Source organism: Alexandromys fortis, unplaced genomic scaffold (genome assembly GCF_014885135.2).
Source record: "Alexandromys fortis isolate MF-2015 unplaced genomic scaffold, M_Fortis_MF-2015_v1.1 scaffold_44, whole genome shotgun sequence".
Classification (NCBI taxonomy): Eukaryota; Metazoa; Chordata; class Mammalia; order Rodentia; family Cricetidae; genus Alexandromys; species Alexandromys fortis.
The window spans coordinates 8,367,025-8,387,281 of NW_026067921.1; the positions used below are offsets into that span (position 1 = coordinate 8,367,025).

Here is a 20,257-nt window from a genome sequence, read left to right on the forward strand (position 1 = left end):
TCATCAGCCCTCATTGTTCGCCATGATCAGAGAGTCCGGTTTTAACCCATGTTTGTTCAGTCACAGTCTAGCTGGCCTTGGTGAGCTCCCAATGGATCAGCCCCACTGTCTCAGTGGGTGGGTGCACCCCTTGTGGTCCTGACATCCTTGCTCGTGTTCTCCCTCCATCCGCTCCTCATTGGGACCTTGGGAGCTCAGTCCAGTGCTCCAGTGTGGGTCTCTGTCTCTATCTCCATCCATCACCAGATGAAGATTCTATGGTGATATGGAAGATATTCGTCAGTATTGCTATAGGATAGGGTCATTTCAGGTTCTCTATCCTCAGCTTCCCAAGGGACTAACTGGGGACATCGCCTTGGGCTCCTGGGAGCAACTCTAGATTCAAGTCTCTTGCCAACCCTAAGGTGGCTCCCTTAACTAAGATATGTGCTTCCCTGCTCCCCTATCCAACCTTCCTTTATCCCAATCATCCTATTTCCCCAAGTTCCCCCGAGCACAAGCTTTTTAAGAAGTTAAAAATGTACAGCATCACTTCAGGTACCCCGTCATTTGCACCCAGAAGTTTCTGGGGTGTGGACTCCAGCTGAATGTGGAAAGTGTTGAAGATAAAGGGATGAGGAGGTAACAAGATGTAGGAAGTGATGTGTACCCTGAGTTATGGTTGATATAACCCCTTATGTCTCTGGAAAAGGATATCACTGGCCATTCACATTATCTTGTACCAGATGGTCTCTGAGTCTTTGAACAAGCCCTGGTTCTTCCAGGAGCTCAAGCCTGCTATATCTTTTTCAATCTCTCTGTTTGTTTGTTTTTTGTTTTTTGAGAGGGTTTCTCTGGGTAACCTCTTTGGCTGTCCTGGAACTCACTTTGTAAGCCAGGTTGGCCTTGAACTCACAGAGATTCGCCAGCCTCTGCCTCCCGAGTGCTGGGATTAAAGGCCTGAGTCATCACACCCAGAAATCTGTCAAGTTTTTGTCTGTCTTAAAACTGGCAGCCTTGGGTTGTTCTTTACGGCTTTGGCCACCTTTGTGAAGTGTTTCTTGAGACAAGATTCCCCTGTAGCCCAAACTCATCTCAGACTCATTGTGTAACTAAAGATGACCTTGAACTACTTGTTCTCTTCCAAGTACCGAGATTATAGGCATGGATCTCCAAACCTGGCAGGTGTTTTGGTCTTTTTCTGTACCTTCAGGAGTAGCTGTTTAGATGAAAGAGAGGCTTGGCTTCTTTTATTGGACTTCTTGTGACTATGCAGGTACTTTTTCCTGCTTCTCCTCCCAGCCCCAGCCTTTCTTTTTTCCATGTTCTTTATCCCATCTGTTAAGATCTGTGTAATGTGGGGCTCCTCTGCCCTAAGTCTTCTATCTTCTCAGAGCACCGTTTCTTCTCCATAACCTCATAGTCCATTGTTTCAACGAGCACATTCCCTTAGGACTGACTCCTAAGTATGGAGTATATCCCAAATGTCTGAAAACAGTTAGGTTGCTATAGCGAAATGCTGGGAAGCTTATAAACACCGAAATTTATCTCTCATTGTTCTAGGGGCTTAAAGTTGAAGACCAAGGTGCTGGCAGACGCCTGATGAACTTCCTAGTTCATGGATGGTATCTCTGCTGTGCCTTCATGTGACAGACTGGACAAAGCTGCTTCCTAGAGTCTCCCTTATAAGAGTATTAGTCATCTCCCCCAAAGGCTGGAACTTCTAGTACCCTCGTTTGGAGGGTTAAGCATCAACCTATGAACTTGGGAGAATATAAAACTTCAATCTTTAGCCAGGCAGTGGTGGCACACACCTTTAATTCCAGCAAAATTAGACAGAAGCAAGCAGATCTCTGAGTTCAAGTCTGGCCTTGTCTGCAGAGGGAGTTCCAGGGCAGCCAGGGCTGCACAGAGAAAACCTGTCTTGGAGGAAGAAATTTCCAATCTGTAGCGTCAAACCTGTCTATTCTAAACGCTGGATTCATCTTTTTAAATATTATATTTTATCTTATTTTGGCTCTAGAGACTAAACCCGGGGAGTCTCCTTCATGCTAATCAAGCACCCTACCACTAGACTACACCGCAAGCTTCAGGCTCCTCATTGAAGCCACCTACTAATCATCCTAACTGTCCCAAGTAAACTCACCGAAACTAACATATTTCTCACATTGGCTCAACTGGTTCGTTCTCTATTGTTCTTTAGTTTGCAGAATTGCACCCCCACTTCCTCAGCCAATATAACTAAAATATAATGGTTATTCATTTTCCATGGCTACTCGATCCTGGTCATCCTACCATCCTGATGCCTTTTCCTTCTCCCCACAACCGCTATGTGCTTTAGCGACAATGTCCATTCAGGCATTTTGTGGTGGTTGCTATTGTTATAAATCATGGAAATGAAATCTGATTAATGTAGACCAAAAATGTTTGTTTGAAAGAATATTGGCAGAGTTCAGAGACTTGGAAGGAAAGCTGACAAGCCATTGCTTCAGGAAAGGCTGGATCTGGGGTCTCCAGCAAGCAGCACAGATTCTATCATCTTTCACTGCTGTGTCTCTTTATCGAGCTTTCAAATTCTCAGCAAAGAGATCGAGTCCTTCGGGGCCAGGACCCAAGGGTAAATGGCGTACATCTGTAACCGCAACAGACCCTTATTATCACTCGGTCGTCCCCGTCCCCCACACATGCTACCACACCTTGTCTTCACTTCTCCATTTTCTAGCCTTACAATCTCCTGTTATCACTTTCAATGCCACCATTCTCAAAATATTTTCTATTTTGTTCAGTTTATCTTTGTGTGTGTGCGCGTGTGCTCTTTTGTCTTTGTGGTTCTTGCTGTTTTAAGACAGGGTAGGTATCATGTAGCCTAGGCTGGTGTCAAACTCACTATGCCACCAGAGATGATCTTGAATTTCCCATTCTTCTGCCTCCACTTCCCAAGTGTGCGGATCGCGGGTGTACACCACCATGCCTGGCTTAGTGTTTAAGGTATCTTTTTCCCTAAGACTTGTTGATAACTTCTCGTGCTCGGTACAACCGATGAGCTTCCTAGAGGTGACTCCACTTTAAAATTGAGATTCTGTGTTCTTCTAGCTTCACCTCTTGCTTCCTTTCCTCTCTTTTTAAACCCTAGACCTTCTGCAGTCATCTCAATACTATTGAACTGAGAGGGCCAGAGAGTCAGACCAGGGCCATGACAGGTTTCTAATGGTCCCTGCCAGGGACCAGGACTTAGTTTCGATTCTTGGGAAAGCCGCAACCCAGGAGCAATCAATTCAAGGGTGCTCCCACAGCCTTGTGCAAGCTGAAGAGAACTAGAGATAGCTTTCTTCCACCTGCAGCTGAAACGCCCCAACCACGAGCAGCCAACCGATCTTATAGCAACCCATGCACTCTTTGTTTAAAGCTACCAATCCATCCCCAGACTAATCTCTCCTCCCTAGAATTTCCCTAACCCCGTTTAGAAAGAGCCTGTGGGCTTCTCTCAGGGTCACCATGTCCACCCCAACATGTCGGAATTAATAAAGAGCTCTTGTTTATTGCATATGTGGCTGCTGGTCTTTCCTTGGGGGGGGGAGGGGCTCTCTCAGACCCTGACAGAACAAGTCGTCCTTTGTTCCAGTCTAATGTTTTTAGTTGTGGCATTCCCTCTTTCCCAAATCCTTCCCTTTGCTTAGTAATTCAGTTTAGAAGTCAGTTCTAAGTCTCTACTAGGCTCTTTAAAAATATATGTGTTTTTTTTTTTATTTTTGTTTTGTGTGTGTGAGTGTGTGTTTGAAATGTGTGAGTGTGTTCCATGTGAGTGCCCACAGAGGACAGAAGAAAACATCGGATTCTCCAAACCTAGTTAAAGGTCATTGTGAGCCATCCAACATGGGTGTTAGGACCCAAACTTCAGAACCTCTGGAACAGTAGCAGGTGCTTTTAAAGCACAGAGACATTTCCTCTGCCTTGGATTAAGTGTTTTTCCTCATTGCCCCTTTGGCGTCCTGAACTTGTCTCTAAATGTGGAAATCCCATTTTGTTGAACTCCTTGTGTTTTTGTCTGGATTAATTGCTATGCTTAAGCTTGAGAAACACACTGAATTTATGTTTGGTTTCAGGAACCTAGGATCGTGTCTGGTGTATTATCACATATGTTAAAATAAACCAACTTTGAGTGCCTAACATGCAAAACACCAAGTGGCTGAAAATATGTATAAAAGTGATATGTCCATCTTTAAGGAGCTGAGTGTTTTGGAGGGAAGCAAGACCAGTGTGTCAGAAACACACACCTAGAACTACAACAAGGCCTCCAGACCTGGAGCAGGAGGCTGACTGAGGAGTAGCCTAGAGAAGCAGGAGTAGCCTAGAGAAGTATCAAATGGTTAGGAGGAGTGTCTTAAGGCGGGAGTGGGGAGGTGGGGAGGTGGGGAGGAGTGGGGGTGGGGAGTATGAGAGAAACACTCCCTGTGCATGTGGCAGACTTACTGTGTTGAGAGATGGGATGAAAGTGTTGGTTAAGGAAGAGATCAGGGGGTGCTGGGCAGGTCAGTGGGAGGGAGAGGAGCAATGGGTTAGACAGACAAGAGCAGAGCATATAGGATTTTTTTTCTTTAAATGTGTGTCTTTGTCCCTTTCATTCTGTCTTCAGAACAGAGTACTTCAGCATTCTAGATTGCTAATCCATCACCAATTCCTCAGCACCTTCAGAATCCAGAACGGAATCGTGGCCCTCAATATGGGGAGTTTCACTATTAAGGAATTATATCTTCCTGAGATTTCCTAAAATCCTTAAAGGTATCGTAATGCAGGATCCTTTTTCTTTGCTCCCTCTTTTCTTTCTCCTCCCTCCCTCCCTTCCTCCCTCCCTCCCTCCCTCCCTCCCTTTCTCCCTTCCTGCCTTCCTTCCCTTTCCCTCTTACATGCCTTTCTTTTTTAAAATAATATTTTATGATTTATTTAACTTTATTTTATGTGCATTGGTGTGAAGGTGTCAGATCCCCTGGAAGTGGATTTACAGATGGTTGTGAGCTGCCATGTGGGTGCTGGGAATTGAACCCCGGTCCTCTGGTGCTCTTAACTGCCTAGCCATCTCTCCAGCCCTTTCTTTTCTTTCTCTGTTAGAGTCTTTCTATGCTGCCTGTGATTACCTCAACCTCCTGAACTCATCCTTCTCATGCCTTCATTCTTCTCCTTCAGTCTTCCAAGTAGCTGGGACAAGTATGTCCCACCATGCCCAGATATATCTTTCCACCTTGACCGTAATTTTGTATTTGTGTGATTCTTCCTCCTCAACCTGGATTGCACACAAACAATACAAGACATACAACTTCTCATTGATAGTAAATTTTTTATTTCAATTTCAACACATACTCAAAACTAGACAGACAATTCTAGAAATGCTAAACATGAGAAAAGAATGAAGACCTCATTAGCTCCCTTTCCAAGAATGGAGCTTTCAGGACTTCATTCAGTCCAAGTCACAGCCTGGACAATTTTTTAAAAAGGATTTCTGTTTAGACAAGCAAACTGGACGGAAACCCTAAGGGGAAAAAAAACCTACCAATAGGGATTTGGAATATTTTTCCAAACTTTGGTTTTTGCAGGACCTGGGCTTACCAGTCTCGTCAACATTCCACTTAATTTTCAAGGGCCCTATTGGTTACCTCCTTGATTTCTTACTGCTCAAAGCAGCAACCACTAGCCTTCCAGTTTGGTGCTTCATATGCCATCCTAGAATTCTTCTTCTTCTTCTTCTTCTTCTTCTTCTTCTTCTTCTTCTTCTTCTTCTTCTTCTTCTTCTTCTTCTTCTTCTTCTTCTTCTTCTTCTTCTTCTTCTTCTTCTTCTTCTTTTTGTTTTTTTGAGACAGGGTTTCTCTGTAGCGTTGGAGCCTGTCCTGGAACTAGCTCTTGTAGACCAGGCTGGCCTCCAACTCACAGATCCACCTGCCTCTGCCTCCCGAGTGCTGGGATTAAAGGCGTGTGCCATCACTGCCTGACTTTACAAGACTCTTCTTAAGTCCCACATTCTTTAGAAGACCTCCTTCCCAAGCCCCATTATCCTCTCCTTTCTCTAAAGGACAGGTCCTCTCAGCTTGTATCTCATGTCTCTAATAGTCTGTATTAAGAAGCACAGCAGGAACTGGAGAGAGAGCTCAGCAATGAAGAGTGCTTGCTACCCTTGCACTGCACCTGCACTTTGTTCTCTGCACTCATGTCAAGTGGCTCACAAATGCCTTTAACTCTGGCTCCAGGGGGATCCAACACCTACACTCATGTACCCCACCCTTCATACATAATTAAAACCTAAAGAAATCTTTTTTAAAGTATAGCAGCTCCACCCTACACACACACACACACACACACACACACACACACACACACACATTTGCCAGCTTCTCAGCCCTTAGCTGTAGATAAGGATGGCTATGCGTTGAAAGAAGGAAACGGAAAGTTAGAAGCTCCGCAGATTTTCCCCCTTCGTCTACATATGATTTCAATTCATTTAGAATCCTTATGGAGGTTAAATCTCACTACTGTCACCAGATTAAAATGTCACCTTTAAATCATCATGTTAATAATTTAACTTTATAGGTGAAATTGAGACGTCTATGAGATGAAGTTGCTAATGTATTAGCATGTATTTTTCTTTTCTTGTTTCAGATTTAATAATTACTTCCTTTCCTCTCCCCTCATTAGTTAAATAAATTTAATTTCTCAAGGGCAAGGCTCATCATGCTTATTCAGCTCCCATATCTACAAAACCATTTATTAGTCTTCTTGTTTCCCACGCAGGATCAAGATTGGGTCTGGTTACACAATGTGTGCTAAGAAAAGAATAATTTTATTGACTTGAATCCTCGTAGAATGTGAATCATTTAAAGAAGCTGACTGAGACCTCAGTGAATTCTTGCTGTAGGTTGGTCCAGTTCTCAGTGAACAGCCATGGGCCCAAAGAAATATACCAAGTACGTAATCTTGTTTACTCATCTAAGCCATAAACACCAATCTCCACTAATTTTGTCACTCAAAGCTCTCTAGATGGCATGAGTCACAGAGCAGGACCTTGACTAAATGTGTTTGACTTGACTGCCTGTTTGCAGAAAAACGAAACAAAACAAAACAGAGTTGGATCTGTGTTTCATGCGGCAACAAAAGGACTTTCTCCAAAAAGAAAGCACCAGGCTGTTCAGGATGGGAACTGCTACACTGTTGAAGAGCATTTAGGGTAGTTCAAGGCCGGGGCTGAGAGTCTGTGCTGTTTTGTAAACACACACACACACACACACACACACACACACAATCATTTTGAAAATTGCTGCACTAAAAATGATACAGTAGTATTGTTGTGTACTTACAGAATGAGAATACATCAAAACATCACAAGCTTTAAGAAGTTAGTCAAAATAAACTTATTTGAATCTTTCCGTTAGACTTGGGAATATTTTTAAACCCTTTTGCCTGAACTTGGAGGACTAGGGATGTAACTCGGGTGGTGGAGCCTTGTTTAGCAAGTGCAAGTCCCTAGGTTCAGTCACCAGTATGGGAAGAGAAGAGTCAAGGACTCCAAAATAATTTCTTAGGTATTGCAACTTTCTCCTTTCCCTCAAAAGGAATTGGTATCTAGCAGAAGATGGAAAAATAAAGGAAACAATAGTACATCAAGCTGTTTGCCAGTGGTGGCTGGTTTTGCTACCCTAGTTCTAGGAAAAGAAATTTTTAGATGTGGTTAGGAAGATGATTTGACCATTAATCCAAGCAAGCCAGTAAGAATCAGAAATGGAGTTGTGACATTCCCTAGCTATATTCTTTTTTTTCATGACTGGCCAATTGGCCTTTCCTGGCAAAGTCGGGGCCATTTCAATATGGAGGATGAGTAGGTAGGTATTCAAAATTGCTGTAGGGGGTCTTTAAGGTAGGGTAGTCTAGTTGTCTGCAGGAGTTTCCTTGGGCATTCTTCTAAAGCAACTTCTCTGAGTGATCCAAAACTCCTATTAAAAGAAAGTTAGCTTACTGGATGCCAGCCTATCTCGGAGAAGACCGTATTTGCTTAACCCTTTAACCTTAAGTTTTTCCTCAGCATGCAAGCTGGCTATGAGTTCTATTCAGTTCATGCGCTCTCAAGTTAAATAGAGGGAGACTGGAGACATGCACAGAGTTTGGATTCTTGAGTCAGCAACACAACTGGATATTCTATCCTTTTTTTCAGGTTTCAAGAAAACAGGGCATTAAAGCCTATGGCAAATGTCGCTATTAAATTTGAGAAAAAATTAGGTCCAGATGGTGATGAGGTAAGAAAAACCGGGTTAGTAGTATATGTCCTATGCCATTTTCCTTGGGATTGCTTACAAGGGGCTTTATAAACTTCCCATGTAAAAGCAAAGAGAAGCAAACATTTGTATCCAGAGTGAGGTTAGTTTATTTTATTTTATGAAAAAGAAACAGAGAAGTTAAGGGGGACAAGGACATATAAGCAACACATCAGGACACAAAACCTAAAAACTAGTAACTTACCTTAGGACATATTAAATTCTAATTCACATAGACATCAAGGCTATTTTTATAATTGGTTATCGCACAGCACATAAACACTTTTTGATTGATTTTTTAAGTTAACATATAAAGTATTTGTTTGCTTGTTTTGTAGTACCAGAGACTAAACCCAGCCCCTCATGCTTACCAGTCAATCACTCCACATAGAGCTATCTCCATACCCACTTTTTAACTACAGGGGTCTCACAAAGTTGCCCAGGGTAGCCTTGAACTCAAGATCCTTCTGCTCTGGAGTAACCAAGACCACGAGCCTATGCCCCTAAGCCTAGCAAAGTAATAAATTTCAATATGGCGCTGGATGTGTCTTATGTATGTCAGTATAATTTATTTCTATTTGTCCCCTTCCTGCCACTTCCCCTTCCGTGTTCTGTCTCTTCCTCTTGCTGATGCATTTCTTCCGTCTGAAACAGTACCCTCTTCTGTGTTCATGTCACCTATATTCTACAAGTAGTATCCTAGTTAGCTTTACTGTCAACTCGACACAGCCCAGAGTCACCCAGAAGGGAGTCTCAGCTGAGGACTCACCCAGGTCAAACTGGCCTGTGGACACGTCTGCCAGGGGTTCTCTTGATTGTTAATTGATGTAGAAAGGCCTAGCCCGCTGTGGGCAGCACCATTCCCTGGGTAAGCAGTCTGGGCTAGAAAGCTAACTAAGCATAAGCCTGGGAGTGAGCCAGCAATCCTTTCACGGTTTCTGCTACAGGTCATTTCTCTCAACAGTGGACTGCATCTGGGAAGTATAAGCCCAATAAATCCTTTCCTCCCGAGTTGCTTTTTATCAGTGTGTTTTTATTGCAGCAACGGAAAGGAAACTAGAACACCCACCACCTTGAGATCTCTTCCTCCCACTGATGGTTTCTTTCTCCATCCCCCCCCCCCCTTAGGCACTCATTTAAATCTAGTTTTGTTTGTGAAAGAAAAACAACTGCATTTATCCCTTCTGAGTATGGCTTGTTTTACTTAACATAATGGGCTCCCATCCCTTTTCCTGAAACTGCCATAATTTCATTCTTCTTTAAAGAAGTCTACTATGTGTATAGACCACACTGTCTTTATCTATTCATCCATTGGACATCTGGCTTGGTTTCCACCCCTCAGTGATCGTGAATGGCACAGCAGAAAGCATGGTTGTGCATAGCTCTCTGTGGTCTGTTGATTTGGGGTAGTATAGCTGCAGTGGCCCTGTTTTTAATTCTTTTGAGAAACTTCCACATGAACTTCCGTGGTGGCTGCACGGTTTACACTCCCTCCAGCAGTGCAGACGGGTTTCAAGGTCACAGCTTATAGCAAAATTCCATTGGATGTCTTGGTTGCTTTCCCAAGATCATCATATTCAAGTGAATTTTTGAAGCCAATTTTTATTTCGCCAGCGATAATGTAAGTCAACTTGACAAAATTAAAAACATATTCCAATTGCTAGGTTTAGTCAACTGCTACAGGCTGATTTGGAGCAGAGGTGCCATTTCTCAGAAAAGTCCAGAAGTTAAAATGTTTTCCTCACAGACTTTTCCCCCTAAAATTAATTAAAAAAAAAACTTTAAGGGGGGAAAAAGGTCTTCATATCACACAATATACTTGATTTCCTTAACTTTCGTTTTGAACAAGTAGACGTTAGTTTTCCAAAAGTTAAAAACAAAATGATTAGCTCTTTGGGTTTTGTCCCATATTTCTCCTCGCCCTTTCTGAAAGAAGGGGCTGGGCTCCTTCAGTCCTCATCTAACCCAAGGACCACAGCAGCTGGCAGCTTCCTCCTGCAGTACGGTGCATTCCTCCCGCCTATGGCTCTACCCCATTCTTACTGTCTCCTTCTTCTCCATCTGCTTCCAGCTTCATTCGCTTTTCAGTGCATGCCTCCTTTTCCCAGAACCCCACCTTAACTCTTTGGGGGCATGGCCTCTTCCGAAAGATGATGCAAACCTCGGATTATGCTTGTCTGCTTGTATTCTGATTTTTAAGTGTGCTACGTGGCAATTCATGGTCTCCGTCTCCTGTGTTCTTCTTTCCATTCCTACTTAGACAACCCACAGCTAAGCACATGGGGAGGAGCCCTTCCTTTATCAGACAGGGCACTCACGGTCCGAATAGCAACACTTCTACCAATGCAATGACGTTTCGTACTACACAGAGAAGTGACATCAAAATTTAGCTATTTTTCAACAACTTTAAAAGAATTGTATTTTGCAGAGATATTCAGAAATGCAAAATGCTCTCTCTTTCCCCTTCTATGGGGAGTCAGTTCCCAGCTCAGTTGGCAGAGTTGCCTCTGGAGGCCCTTGGAGTCGGCACTGCTTAGGTTGCTGTCCTTTGTAGCTGGTTTTCTCCTTAAAGGTCAGCATCAGTTGAGGGAAAAGGAAGGGGAAAGGTGTGATTCCACGTGTCTGCTACTCTACAGCCTATGTGGCATTGTGCATGTGTAGGCGTGTGCTCATATGTAGGGTACATGTACGTGTGCGTGTGTGTGTATGTGTGCGTGTACATGTGTGTGAGGGGGTCTATGGGGGCTGAGGGTACATGTGTGTGTGTGTACTTGTGTGTGAGGGTCTATGGGGGTTGGGAGTACGTGTGTGTACATGTGTGTGAGGGTCTATGGGAGTCGATAGTTCATGTGTGTATATGCACATATGAAGACAAGAAGTCACCCTCAGATTTTGCTCCCTGGGACCCCCTCACCTTGTTTTTTGAGACCGAGTCTTTCACCCGTTTCCGGCTTTGCTGCTCAGGCTAAGCTGACCAGCCAAGTAGTGCCAGGGCTCTCCCTGTATTTGCCTCCTCAGAGCTGGGATTCCAGCCATGTGTCACGACGCATGACTTTTTATGAGGTTGCTGTGGATCTCTTGCTCACGTGGCAAGCACTTTTCAGGACTGAGTTAGCTTCCAACGGCAGGTCCACATTACTGTCTACAAACTTCTTCCCGAATCTCAGGATTTCAAGAATCCTGCTCTCCTGGCTGTAGACCTTGTTACAAAACCCCCAGAATACAACATAGGCGAAAGGGTCTCTTCATTTAGGGTCTGGAAAAAGACTCTTCCAGTGAGAACGAGATGAGGTCATGCTGTTTAGTGGGTGTGACTCGGGCACAGGCAGAGCACTCAGTGGGAAAGTGTTCACAATGCATGTGTGAAGGACCTGAGGCTGAATCCCCAGGTCAGGGCTGGTAGACTGCTTGCCTGGCATAGGCAAAGCCCTTGGTTACCCCAGTACCGGATAGACCAGGCATGATGGCAGAAGCCTGGAATACACACTTAAGAGGTGGAGGCAGGAGGATCAGAAGTTAGCTTGGGATGCATGAATCCTAGTCTTAATAAAAAAAAGAAAGAATTTTTTTTTTAATGTGGCAGTGTAGGCCCATAACTCCAGTATTTGGGGGGAAGGGCCAGAGACAAGATTCCTGGGACTTGCTTGCCAGTCCGTCTAGCTGATATAGTAAGCTCGGGGTTCAGAAACACTGTCTCAGAATATAAGGTGGGGAGAAAGACAACTGATGTCTGGCCTCTACCAGCACACACACACACATACACACACGCATATACAAACACACACATGTGCACAGAGAGAGAGGGACAGAGAGGAGAGGTGTGGCTTGAGATCACTAATTCTGTTTCTTGTCTACAGATATATGATACAACTGGGCAATCAAAATTTGTCCTTAAAAACCTCAGACACTACACAGTCCATCCAAATATGGTAGGTGGCAAAGCATCCCTGCAAGACCTCTGAGGGTGAATTTCAGCAACGGGTCCAGAACTCCAACTACAGAGTAACCCTAATACCTCCAAATATCCCCCTGGTTTCCAGGATGGGGAATTAGGAGCGGTTTTGGGGATACATGGTGGGAGGAGAGACTCAGGGAGGAAGTGGTCCCTGCTCATTTTATTCTTCAGTAGAGAAAATTCGATCAGGGAAAATATGTGTAACCCATGCTTCCTCCCTCCCCTCCGCTCTAGTCTTCCTATTCAGAGAAAGCAAGCTACGTGGTGCTGGTGCGCACACCAGCAGTGACTCACTGTGCTTTGTGACTGTCTTTGCCTTCTAACCCCTCTACAGCTTGTTAATAATGCCCGTGCCTGGAGACAGATGTTGGTGGAAATAAGAGAAAAGCTGAGCTGAGCTGAGCTTCCGGGGTGCCCCTCCACCTCAGAGACAGGTGGAGAAAGGCCAAGCAGGCTGAGCCACAAACAACTTCTATTTGTGCGACTAAGGCTAGATGCTATCTTTTTTTTGTGTGTGTGACTTTAATCATCTTGTTCTGTTACTATGGAAACCCTTCTGGTGCATTTCCCCAGGTTCCTAGTTTATTTGCAGTTTTAAGGGAAGGCTGTGATAGAGAGCTTCTAAAAGTTTGAAATCAACAAAGTTAAAGGCAGGTTGGTTCAGGCCCTGCCTCAGCCTCTCAGCCTACCCTGCAGAGTGAGGCAAAATTGGCCAACTGATGCCTTAGTCCTCCCTTGATCTAATCCCTTTGTCTGTCTGGAAACCTTTCTCTCTACTCAGGCCAAATACTATGAGCCTTTGAAGCCCACTAAGCTGCAAAGATTCCTGGCTCAAAGGAAGAAAATCAACAGTTTCATGGTAAACGTGACAGAGTACGATCAGGATATGACCTTACTGCTCATGACCAACAACCCACCTCCCTGCTCTATCAGCCAGCAGGAAAAGGAAGGAGCTCCAAAATACTTTCCCCCAGAGTTTCAGTTCAAGGTAATGGTGCCCAAGAAAGTCTCCTGGCAGCCTCTGTGTGGACCAGAGGGAGGCAGGGATTAGAGGAAACATGGAGAAAGCCAATTTAACCTAGAGAAGGGTTACCAAGATGCTACTACCTACCTCCTTCTTGTGCCTGGCCATACATTCCCTGAAACCAGAATAGCTGTGAGTCTACATGGGCTACATAGCAAAACCCTGCTGTCTCAAAACAAAACAACACACGAAAAAATAACTGCTGAACATATTCAGTAAAATAAAAGCTAGAGCAAGACTATGGCATGATCATAGGACAAATTCTGTCTTGAAGAACCTTGGAATCCAATAGGCCAAAAAACGATATACATAAATTACAGCAATTCTGCTATACCAGGATATGTGAATAATCCAAGAATACTTAAGATATAGAAATTATGTAGACTGCAGAAGAATCTCCATGTTGGGGAGAAGGGAGTAATTGTGGAAGTGACTCACTACAAAAGAATAGGAGACTGTTCCAATAGGGACTTGGGCAGGCTTGGAGACATACGAAAGGGAGGCACTTTCATGGAGGGCTGAAAGAGAAAGTGGCAGGAGATGAAAGGGTGTAATCAAGTTTGTGTATTAGAAAGAGCATTTGCAGGCTGAAGGAGGTGCATTAGTTACAGAGGAGACAAAAGTCAGAAAGATTACTTCTGATGCGGCCTTAATAGTCGAGATGAGCAGCACCGAGAATTTGAACTAAATTCAAAATAGCAGAGGAAGTGAAGACAATTGATTTAAGAGTATTTGGGATTCGGGAGCTAAGAAAGACGGTGACAGCCTGGAAAGCAGCCCCAGCCTAACAGGAAGAAATTAAATAAGTAAAAGTACAAACGAAAGAAGCTAACAGAGATGCAAGTCTGGGAACGGGAGAGCCCAAAGAGACCCATCCTTATAGCAAAATGTGAGCCGGGAGTAAGGACTTCTGTAGCCACTACATGGGTGGCAGTGAGCGATGCCAAAACGCAGTGGTGTATGCTGAAAAAGAACTCATGAGTTCATTGTCTGTGGTCCCTCGGGTCTCAGCCGTTGTGCCCTTTGACAGTAACTTCAGTGTTTATTGTGGTATTGGGTGGAATGTATTTCTGAGCAAGGGACAAAGGTGGGCCAGGGTTGCTCTCTTTAGCACAGAGAAGGGAACAAAGCAGACACATAACCTGAGTGCTTAACGAGCTTCCTTTCCAAAGCTGCCCCCCCCCCCCCCCCCCCCCCCCCCCTGAGACCCCGAGGTCAGGGGCAGGCCTGGTTGTGCTCACCAACAAGCAGTCCTAGGGGAATTGTATCAGTGGCGTGTCAAGGCTCTGCCTCGGAAGACTGGAGAGCATGCTGTCTCCAGTGGCTCTGTTCCTGCTGTACGTCCCTCCCCAGCTTTTTGAGACCTAGGGTTACACGCAAGAAAAGCAGTCTTTACTATGTCCAGGCACAGTGCAGCTTCCATTACGCAAGCAGATGAACGCTCACATCAACCGTTGTTGCTCTCCGCCCCTTCTAATTGCCTCTGGCCCCAGCACTGTCTTCTATGAGAATGCCCAAGGAGCTTGGTTTTGCACAATATGACTCTCTCTACCCCTAGTATGGACCAGGTATGGATAAAAGAGCCACAGAAACAAAATTCCTAGGCTGGTAACTTATCTATGGTGCAGACTGTTGCTTCCAAACCCAAACAAACCCAAATTAAACCAATCAACGTACTAACCGCCAAATCCCCGAGTTAATCAGAGATTTTCATTTTTAAGCACCTGTATTAGGAGATGAACTGATTAAGGCAATGGGAATGGAACTTGAAAGGGCACACAGAGTGATGCCATAAATCAAACCAAGGGGAGGAAGGGTAGTGCAAGGGCCAGAGATGTGTTTGTTTGAAGTTATAGTGAAGGAAGAGAGATCGATATAATTATATAGGTTGTATCCCTTGTATCTATCTCTACATATGTATATATGTAGACTACACAAGGGCTATAGAAGTTACAGAGTTTGAGAAGGGGAGGGGAAGAGGAGGAAGAAGAAACAGACAGGAAGACAGAAGGGACATGTTAATATGTCATAGTTAAGACAACCAGGAACTCTCCACTAGTGCCATCTTGGATCCTAAATAACTTTCAGTTCCTGCTTATTTTATTTGCATTGAAATCTTAAAAATGAAAAGAAGAAAGCCTTTGCTTTTTTTTTTTTTTAAATCTGGCCGGGCATTGGTGGCACACATCTTTTTTTTTTTTTAAAGATTTTATTCATTACATATACAATACAGTGACATATACAATACAGTGTTCCGCCTCCATGTCAGAAGAGGGCACCATATCTCATTGTAGATGGTTGTGAGCCACCATGTGGTTGCTGGGAATTGAACTCAGGAAGAACAGTCAGTGTCCTTAACCTCTGAGCCATCTCTCCAGCCCAGCCTTTGCTTTTGAGAGGAGAAGGAGTGGCATGTGGAGGTCAGAGGACAACCTGGCAGGCAGGGCAGGCTCTCTCTTTTCATCTTGTAAATTGTGGGGATGGAAATGAAACCCTTAGGCTTGGCAATGGCCCCTTTATCTACCTTTACCAACGAGCTGTCTCACCACCCTTTTCTTTTCCTTTTGTTTTGCTCTGAGGTCCAATTCTGCAAAGGTTCTGCTGTTTTTAATGGCAGAGTCATTAACTGTGTCTTAGTTTCTAGGTTCTGCTGTCTCATTAAGTCACCTATTAACTTACAGAGAATCTTGTTGTCTTCCAAGTGGACCAGCTTCAAGAGAAGGCATTCAGAACGAAAAAGCAATCGTTCAGTGGCAACCCCAACTATTTTTTTTAAAAAAGATTTTAAAATGATGAAAGAGTCCAATATGTCAATTGGTAACTCCGTCTCTTCTACTATGTGCCAGACCCTATGAAGGCTAAGAGTCCCAGGGTAAATAAGCCACCAGGGGCTTTGCTTTGCAGAAGTATAAGTCTAATGGCTTATCTCTGCAGACCACAGGCAAAGAAGCAACCACACAGATGGCAACAGAATGGGACAGGTGCTGTGGAGATGAGGGAAAGGGAAAGCCATGTGAGGGGAGCTCTACACTGTGATTCAGGGAGGTTCTCAGCAGAGCTCCCGGCAAACGGGGCTCCTTTTACATAGCCTCGCGTTAGGAAAACATTGATTTTTCTCTAGTGAGCTAAATCAGGAGAATAAGGCAATTCAAATGGAGTCAGGTGAAGAATGGTTCAAGTTACTGACGATGCTTCTCTCGGGAGAAACAGAGCCTGGGAGGAACATGGTGGACGTCCTCGCGATTTTTGAGTATGCTATGCAAGAGGCACTGGATTCCTTCTGTTTGCACTGTTTCGGAGAAAGCTACAAGGAGATGGCTATTGGTTGACTGAAGAGGAAGCTTATTACTAACATCATTGTCACGATGATTAGCGTGTGTGTTACATGAGGAGGAGGCAGGACAGGCATGCTTATATTAGATCATCTGTGGGAATCAGAAGCCAACTCTGTGGATTTAGCTCTGGGGTTGGAACTCAGGTCTCCAGGCTTGTACAGCAAGTGCCTTTACCTGCTGAGGTGTCGGACAACGGGATCACTTGGCAGGGAGATTATGGATGGGATACGAGTGCCAGACAGTCACGCTGAATGACTTTTAAGAATCTGAAAGTTTTTGATTATGTGACCTTTAGGAATGGTAAAATTATTACCTCATAAGACCTTTCATTCTATGGCCTTTGCACAGGAGAGAAAAGAATGTAGGAATGTAGTAGATAAGGCAGCCATCTCTAAGGAAGGAAGGTAGTGGTCCATGGGCCTGTTTCCCAATTTACTCCCAAATATTTGGTCTCCCAAGCAATTCATGGATGGGGTCTAAGTGTGCTGTGTCAGAAACACAGACAGACACATCTGTGTCCTTACCCAATGTCAGAATTCATTGAATAGCAATAAACTCACAGGCAACTTTGCTTTCTTTGGTTGGCTGCAATTTGCCAAGCGGTCCTGATTTCCCTCGATAGCTGGCTGCCGGCAAACACAGATCATTTCGTTACAATCTTAACTATGAAAAAAAAAACTCTCAGTTTCGTACACATTACACGTCACACAGTGAATCTGTCTATCCCTTTATCCAGCTACAGATATGAAGGTTTCAGAATGGCTTGAGAAGGGTCATAGGGGCTGCAGAGACTTTACTGGAGGCAGAGGCAGGGTTAGTGCAGATGCAAATGAATGACCACAAGTGGTTAGATCAGATTAGCAATCCACGAGGAGAAGAACCCAGCTGGAAAGCTCCCGGAAGCACAGAGCCAAGTAGCAGTGCTGCAGGGTCCAGCTGAGCTGCGGAGGCACAGGGCCATGAACATGGGGTCTGGATGGATGGATGAAGGAATGGGTGGATGGGCAAAAAAAATCAAGTTAGCTTTGCCAAGAGGTGGAGACTAAGCTGAGCTGGAGCCTCAGGGGCAGTCATGAGTTCTCCACTTGCCAGTCCTTTGGCACACACACTGGTCACATGGCCGGTCTCTGGGCTGCCGCCAGCACAGTATTAGGTAACTTCCTCTTTATGGAGTTCAGGAGTGAGCCACTGGTTTGGTGTGTCCAGTACGGTCTCGGGTTTTTCTGATATGGCTTTACCTATCAGTTTAGGAGTAAGTTACTTGCCAGTGTGCCTCGGGGTTGGTGCTGAATGGGAGATGCTTCCTATGTGTGCTACGAAATACAGAATCCTCCTCCTCTGCATCTGCCCTCAAAATGAAGCCAAATGCAGCCGAGGAACAGCCCTGCTACTGTTTCACACAACACACGGTTACTTAGAGCAAGACACAGTGCGACTGCATAAACTCTTTCCCCAAACCCAGGGAGCGTCCTCGGCCATTCACTTTCGGGAGCCCATAACTAGGGAGTTCAGCCGATTGCTCATGAAACCGACCAAGCTTTAGGAACGTTACCTAACAACGAATCTCCAGTGTCTCCACTCCTCTCACTGTGGTTTCTGAGTTCCCACCTGTCCCTCTGCTAGGCTGGGCACACCATTTTACCGTACGCCATTGTGATCTAGTCTAGGAAGCCAGCTCAGTTTGTCAGCTTCCAAGGATTCAGCTTCCTTCCTCCTTTACTCTTTTCTCCCCCCTCAGGAAACTCACCATCAGCACAAACCCACCAAGGACGTCTGCTTCCCCACGATGCCTCAGAAAAAGAAGTTAAGACCAGACTTGAAGCCAATCTTCTCTGTGAAACAGACAGACGACCCTGCCTCCAAGGGACAGCAGTGGTTTAGGTGAAATGCTAGCTCTTGTGTTTGCTTCCCTCTTCTCTTTCCCTTGGTTGTATTGCTGTGTCGCTTACAAACACAAATGAAAGCCCAAGGAGACTGAGGATATGAGGTCGACTGGAAGAGGATGCAGGGGCGCTTCCTCGTGTAATTTTGGTTGTGAAGATGTCAAAGCACGTAAGGCAGTCTTCATGCTCCGTGAGATAAGTGTTGTCTTCAGCAGCAGGGCCTACCATCAGGCAGCGGAGACGCAGTAGGAGCAAAACACATAGGAACTCACAGCGACTGTGGCAACTGGTACAAGGCCTGACCGGGTTGAGACAGAAAGTTCTCAGCACTGAGAAGTGAACATGGTATCCTACCCTTAACCAAGACACTATCTGCAGTAAATGCACTCTGGCAAAGAGAAAACTGGTTTTCTCCAAAGGAGTCTCCCTATGCCACATTTCAGGACAGGCCCCATGCCCAGGATACAACAATCCTAATGGTATTTTTATGGACTTTTGATCTAATTGCTCTTTGTTTTAGCATTTCATTAGCCTTTTGCTTATTTGTTTTGATTTTCATTTTTGTGGGTTTTTGTGTTTCTTATTTTCTTTTTTTTTAATATTTATTTATTTATTATGTATACAATATTCTGTCTGCGTGTATTCCTGGAGGCCAGACGAGGGTACCAGATCCCATTACAGATGGTTGTGAGCCACCATGTGGTTGCCAGGAATTGAACTCAGGACCTTTGGAAGAGCAGGCAGTGCTCTTAACCTCTGAGCCATCCTTCCAGCCCCCGTGTTTCTTATTTTCTTTTCATTTTTAAATTCTTTTTTGGAGAGAGAGAGAGAGAGAGAGAGAGAGAGAGAGAGAGAGAGAACAGGAAGTTGGATGAGGAGGATCTGGGAGGAATTGGGAAATAGAAAATCATGATCAAAATTTTTTTGTATGGAAAACATTTTTTTTTTCACTACAAATGAAGAAAAAAAGCAGGGTTGTAGTACTGCACACCTTTAATCCCAGCACTCCAGAGGTAAAGGCAGGCAGATCTCTGTGAGTTTGAGGCCAGCGTGATTAATAGAGCGAGTTCCAGGTCAGCCAGGGATACACAGGAAACCCTGTCTTAAAAACCCAAAAAACAAAAAACAAAAACGAAAATGCAAAAAAAATGCTACAATATGGCCTATGACATCACTTATATGTTAATGAAAGAAACACAGCAAAGCAAAACTAAAGTTTTCCACTGACGGTAATTTCAAAACTGAAGGAAAATGTATAAATATATTCTAAGGTCTGTGTTTGGAGGAGACAGCAAAATCAAAGTGTAAGTTAAGGATGAGAGGAACAAATGCTCTGAGGACACAGTAAAAGGAGGGTTTTGAAGGCTGGGAACTGGCTCAGGAAAGTGCTCCCTGCACTCGTTTGGGGACTAACTTTGGTGCAAACCCATCATGCCAACACTGGGAGGTGGAGACAGGAGGATCTCTGGAGCTTCCTGGCCAGACAGTCTAGCAAACTCCAGGTTCAATGAGAGCCCCTGTCTCAAAAACTAAAGGAGAGATTGAGAAAGACACCCAACACATGTTTCTGGCCTCCACACTTCCATGCACACATATGCACACGTATGCACAGATGTATGCACATACATTAACATTTTTTAAAAACAGGCTTAAGAAGGTTTTATTTGAAACTATTCATAGGAAGAGATTTTAACTAACATTGAAAAGACAGGGGATTCTGGAATTAGCTGAAAGGTTATAGTGTGACCAGTATCCTAATCCCGCCTTTTTTTTTTTTTTTTTTTTTTTTT

General features: G+C 44.3%; 1 protein-coding gene across 1 annotated transcript in view; it reads left to right on the forward strand.

Annotated features, from left to right (window-relative positions):
* Positions 1 to 6,906: 6,906 nt before the first annotated feature.
* Tsga13 (testis specific 13) overlaps positions 6,907 to 20,257 on the forward strand; it is a 17,093-nt gene continuing 3,742 nt past the window's right edge. Inside the window, exons 1-5 of the mRNA XM_050141749.1 lie at positions 6,907 to 6,929; positions 8,171 to 8,252; positions 12,128 to 12,199; positions 13,007 to 13,213; positions 18,323 to 18,465. Coding sequence (XP_049997706.1) covers positions 6,907 to 6,929; positions 8,171 to 8,252; positions 12,128 to 12,199; positions 13,007 to 13,213; positions 18,323 to 18,465 — 527 coding nt within the window. The remainder of the gene's footprint in view (positions 6,930 to 8,170; positions 8,253 to 12,127; positions 12,200 to 13,006; positions 13,214 to 18,322; positions 18,466 to 20,257) is intronic.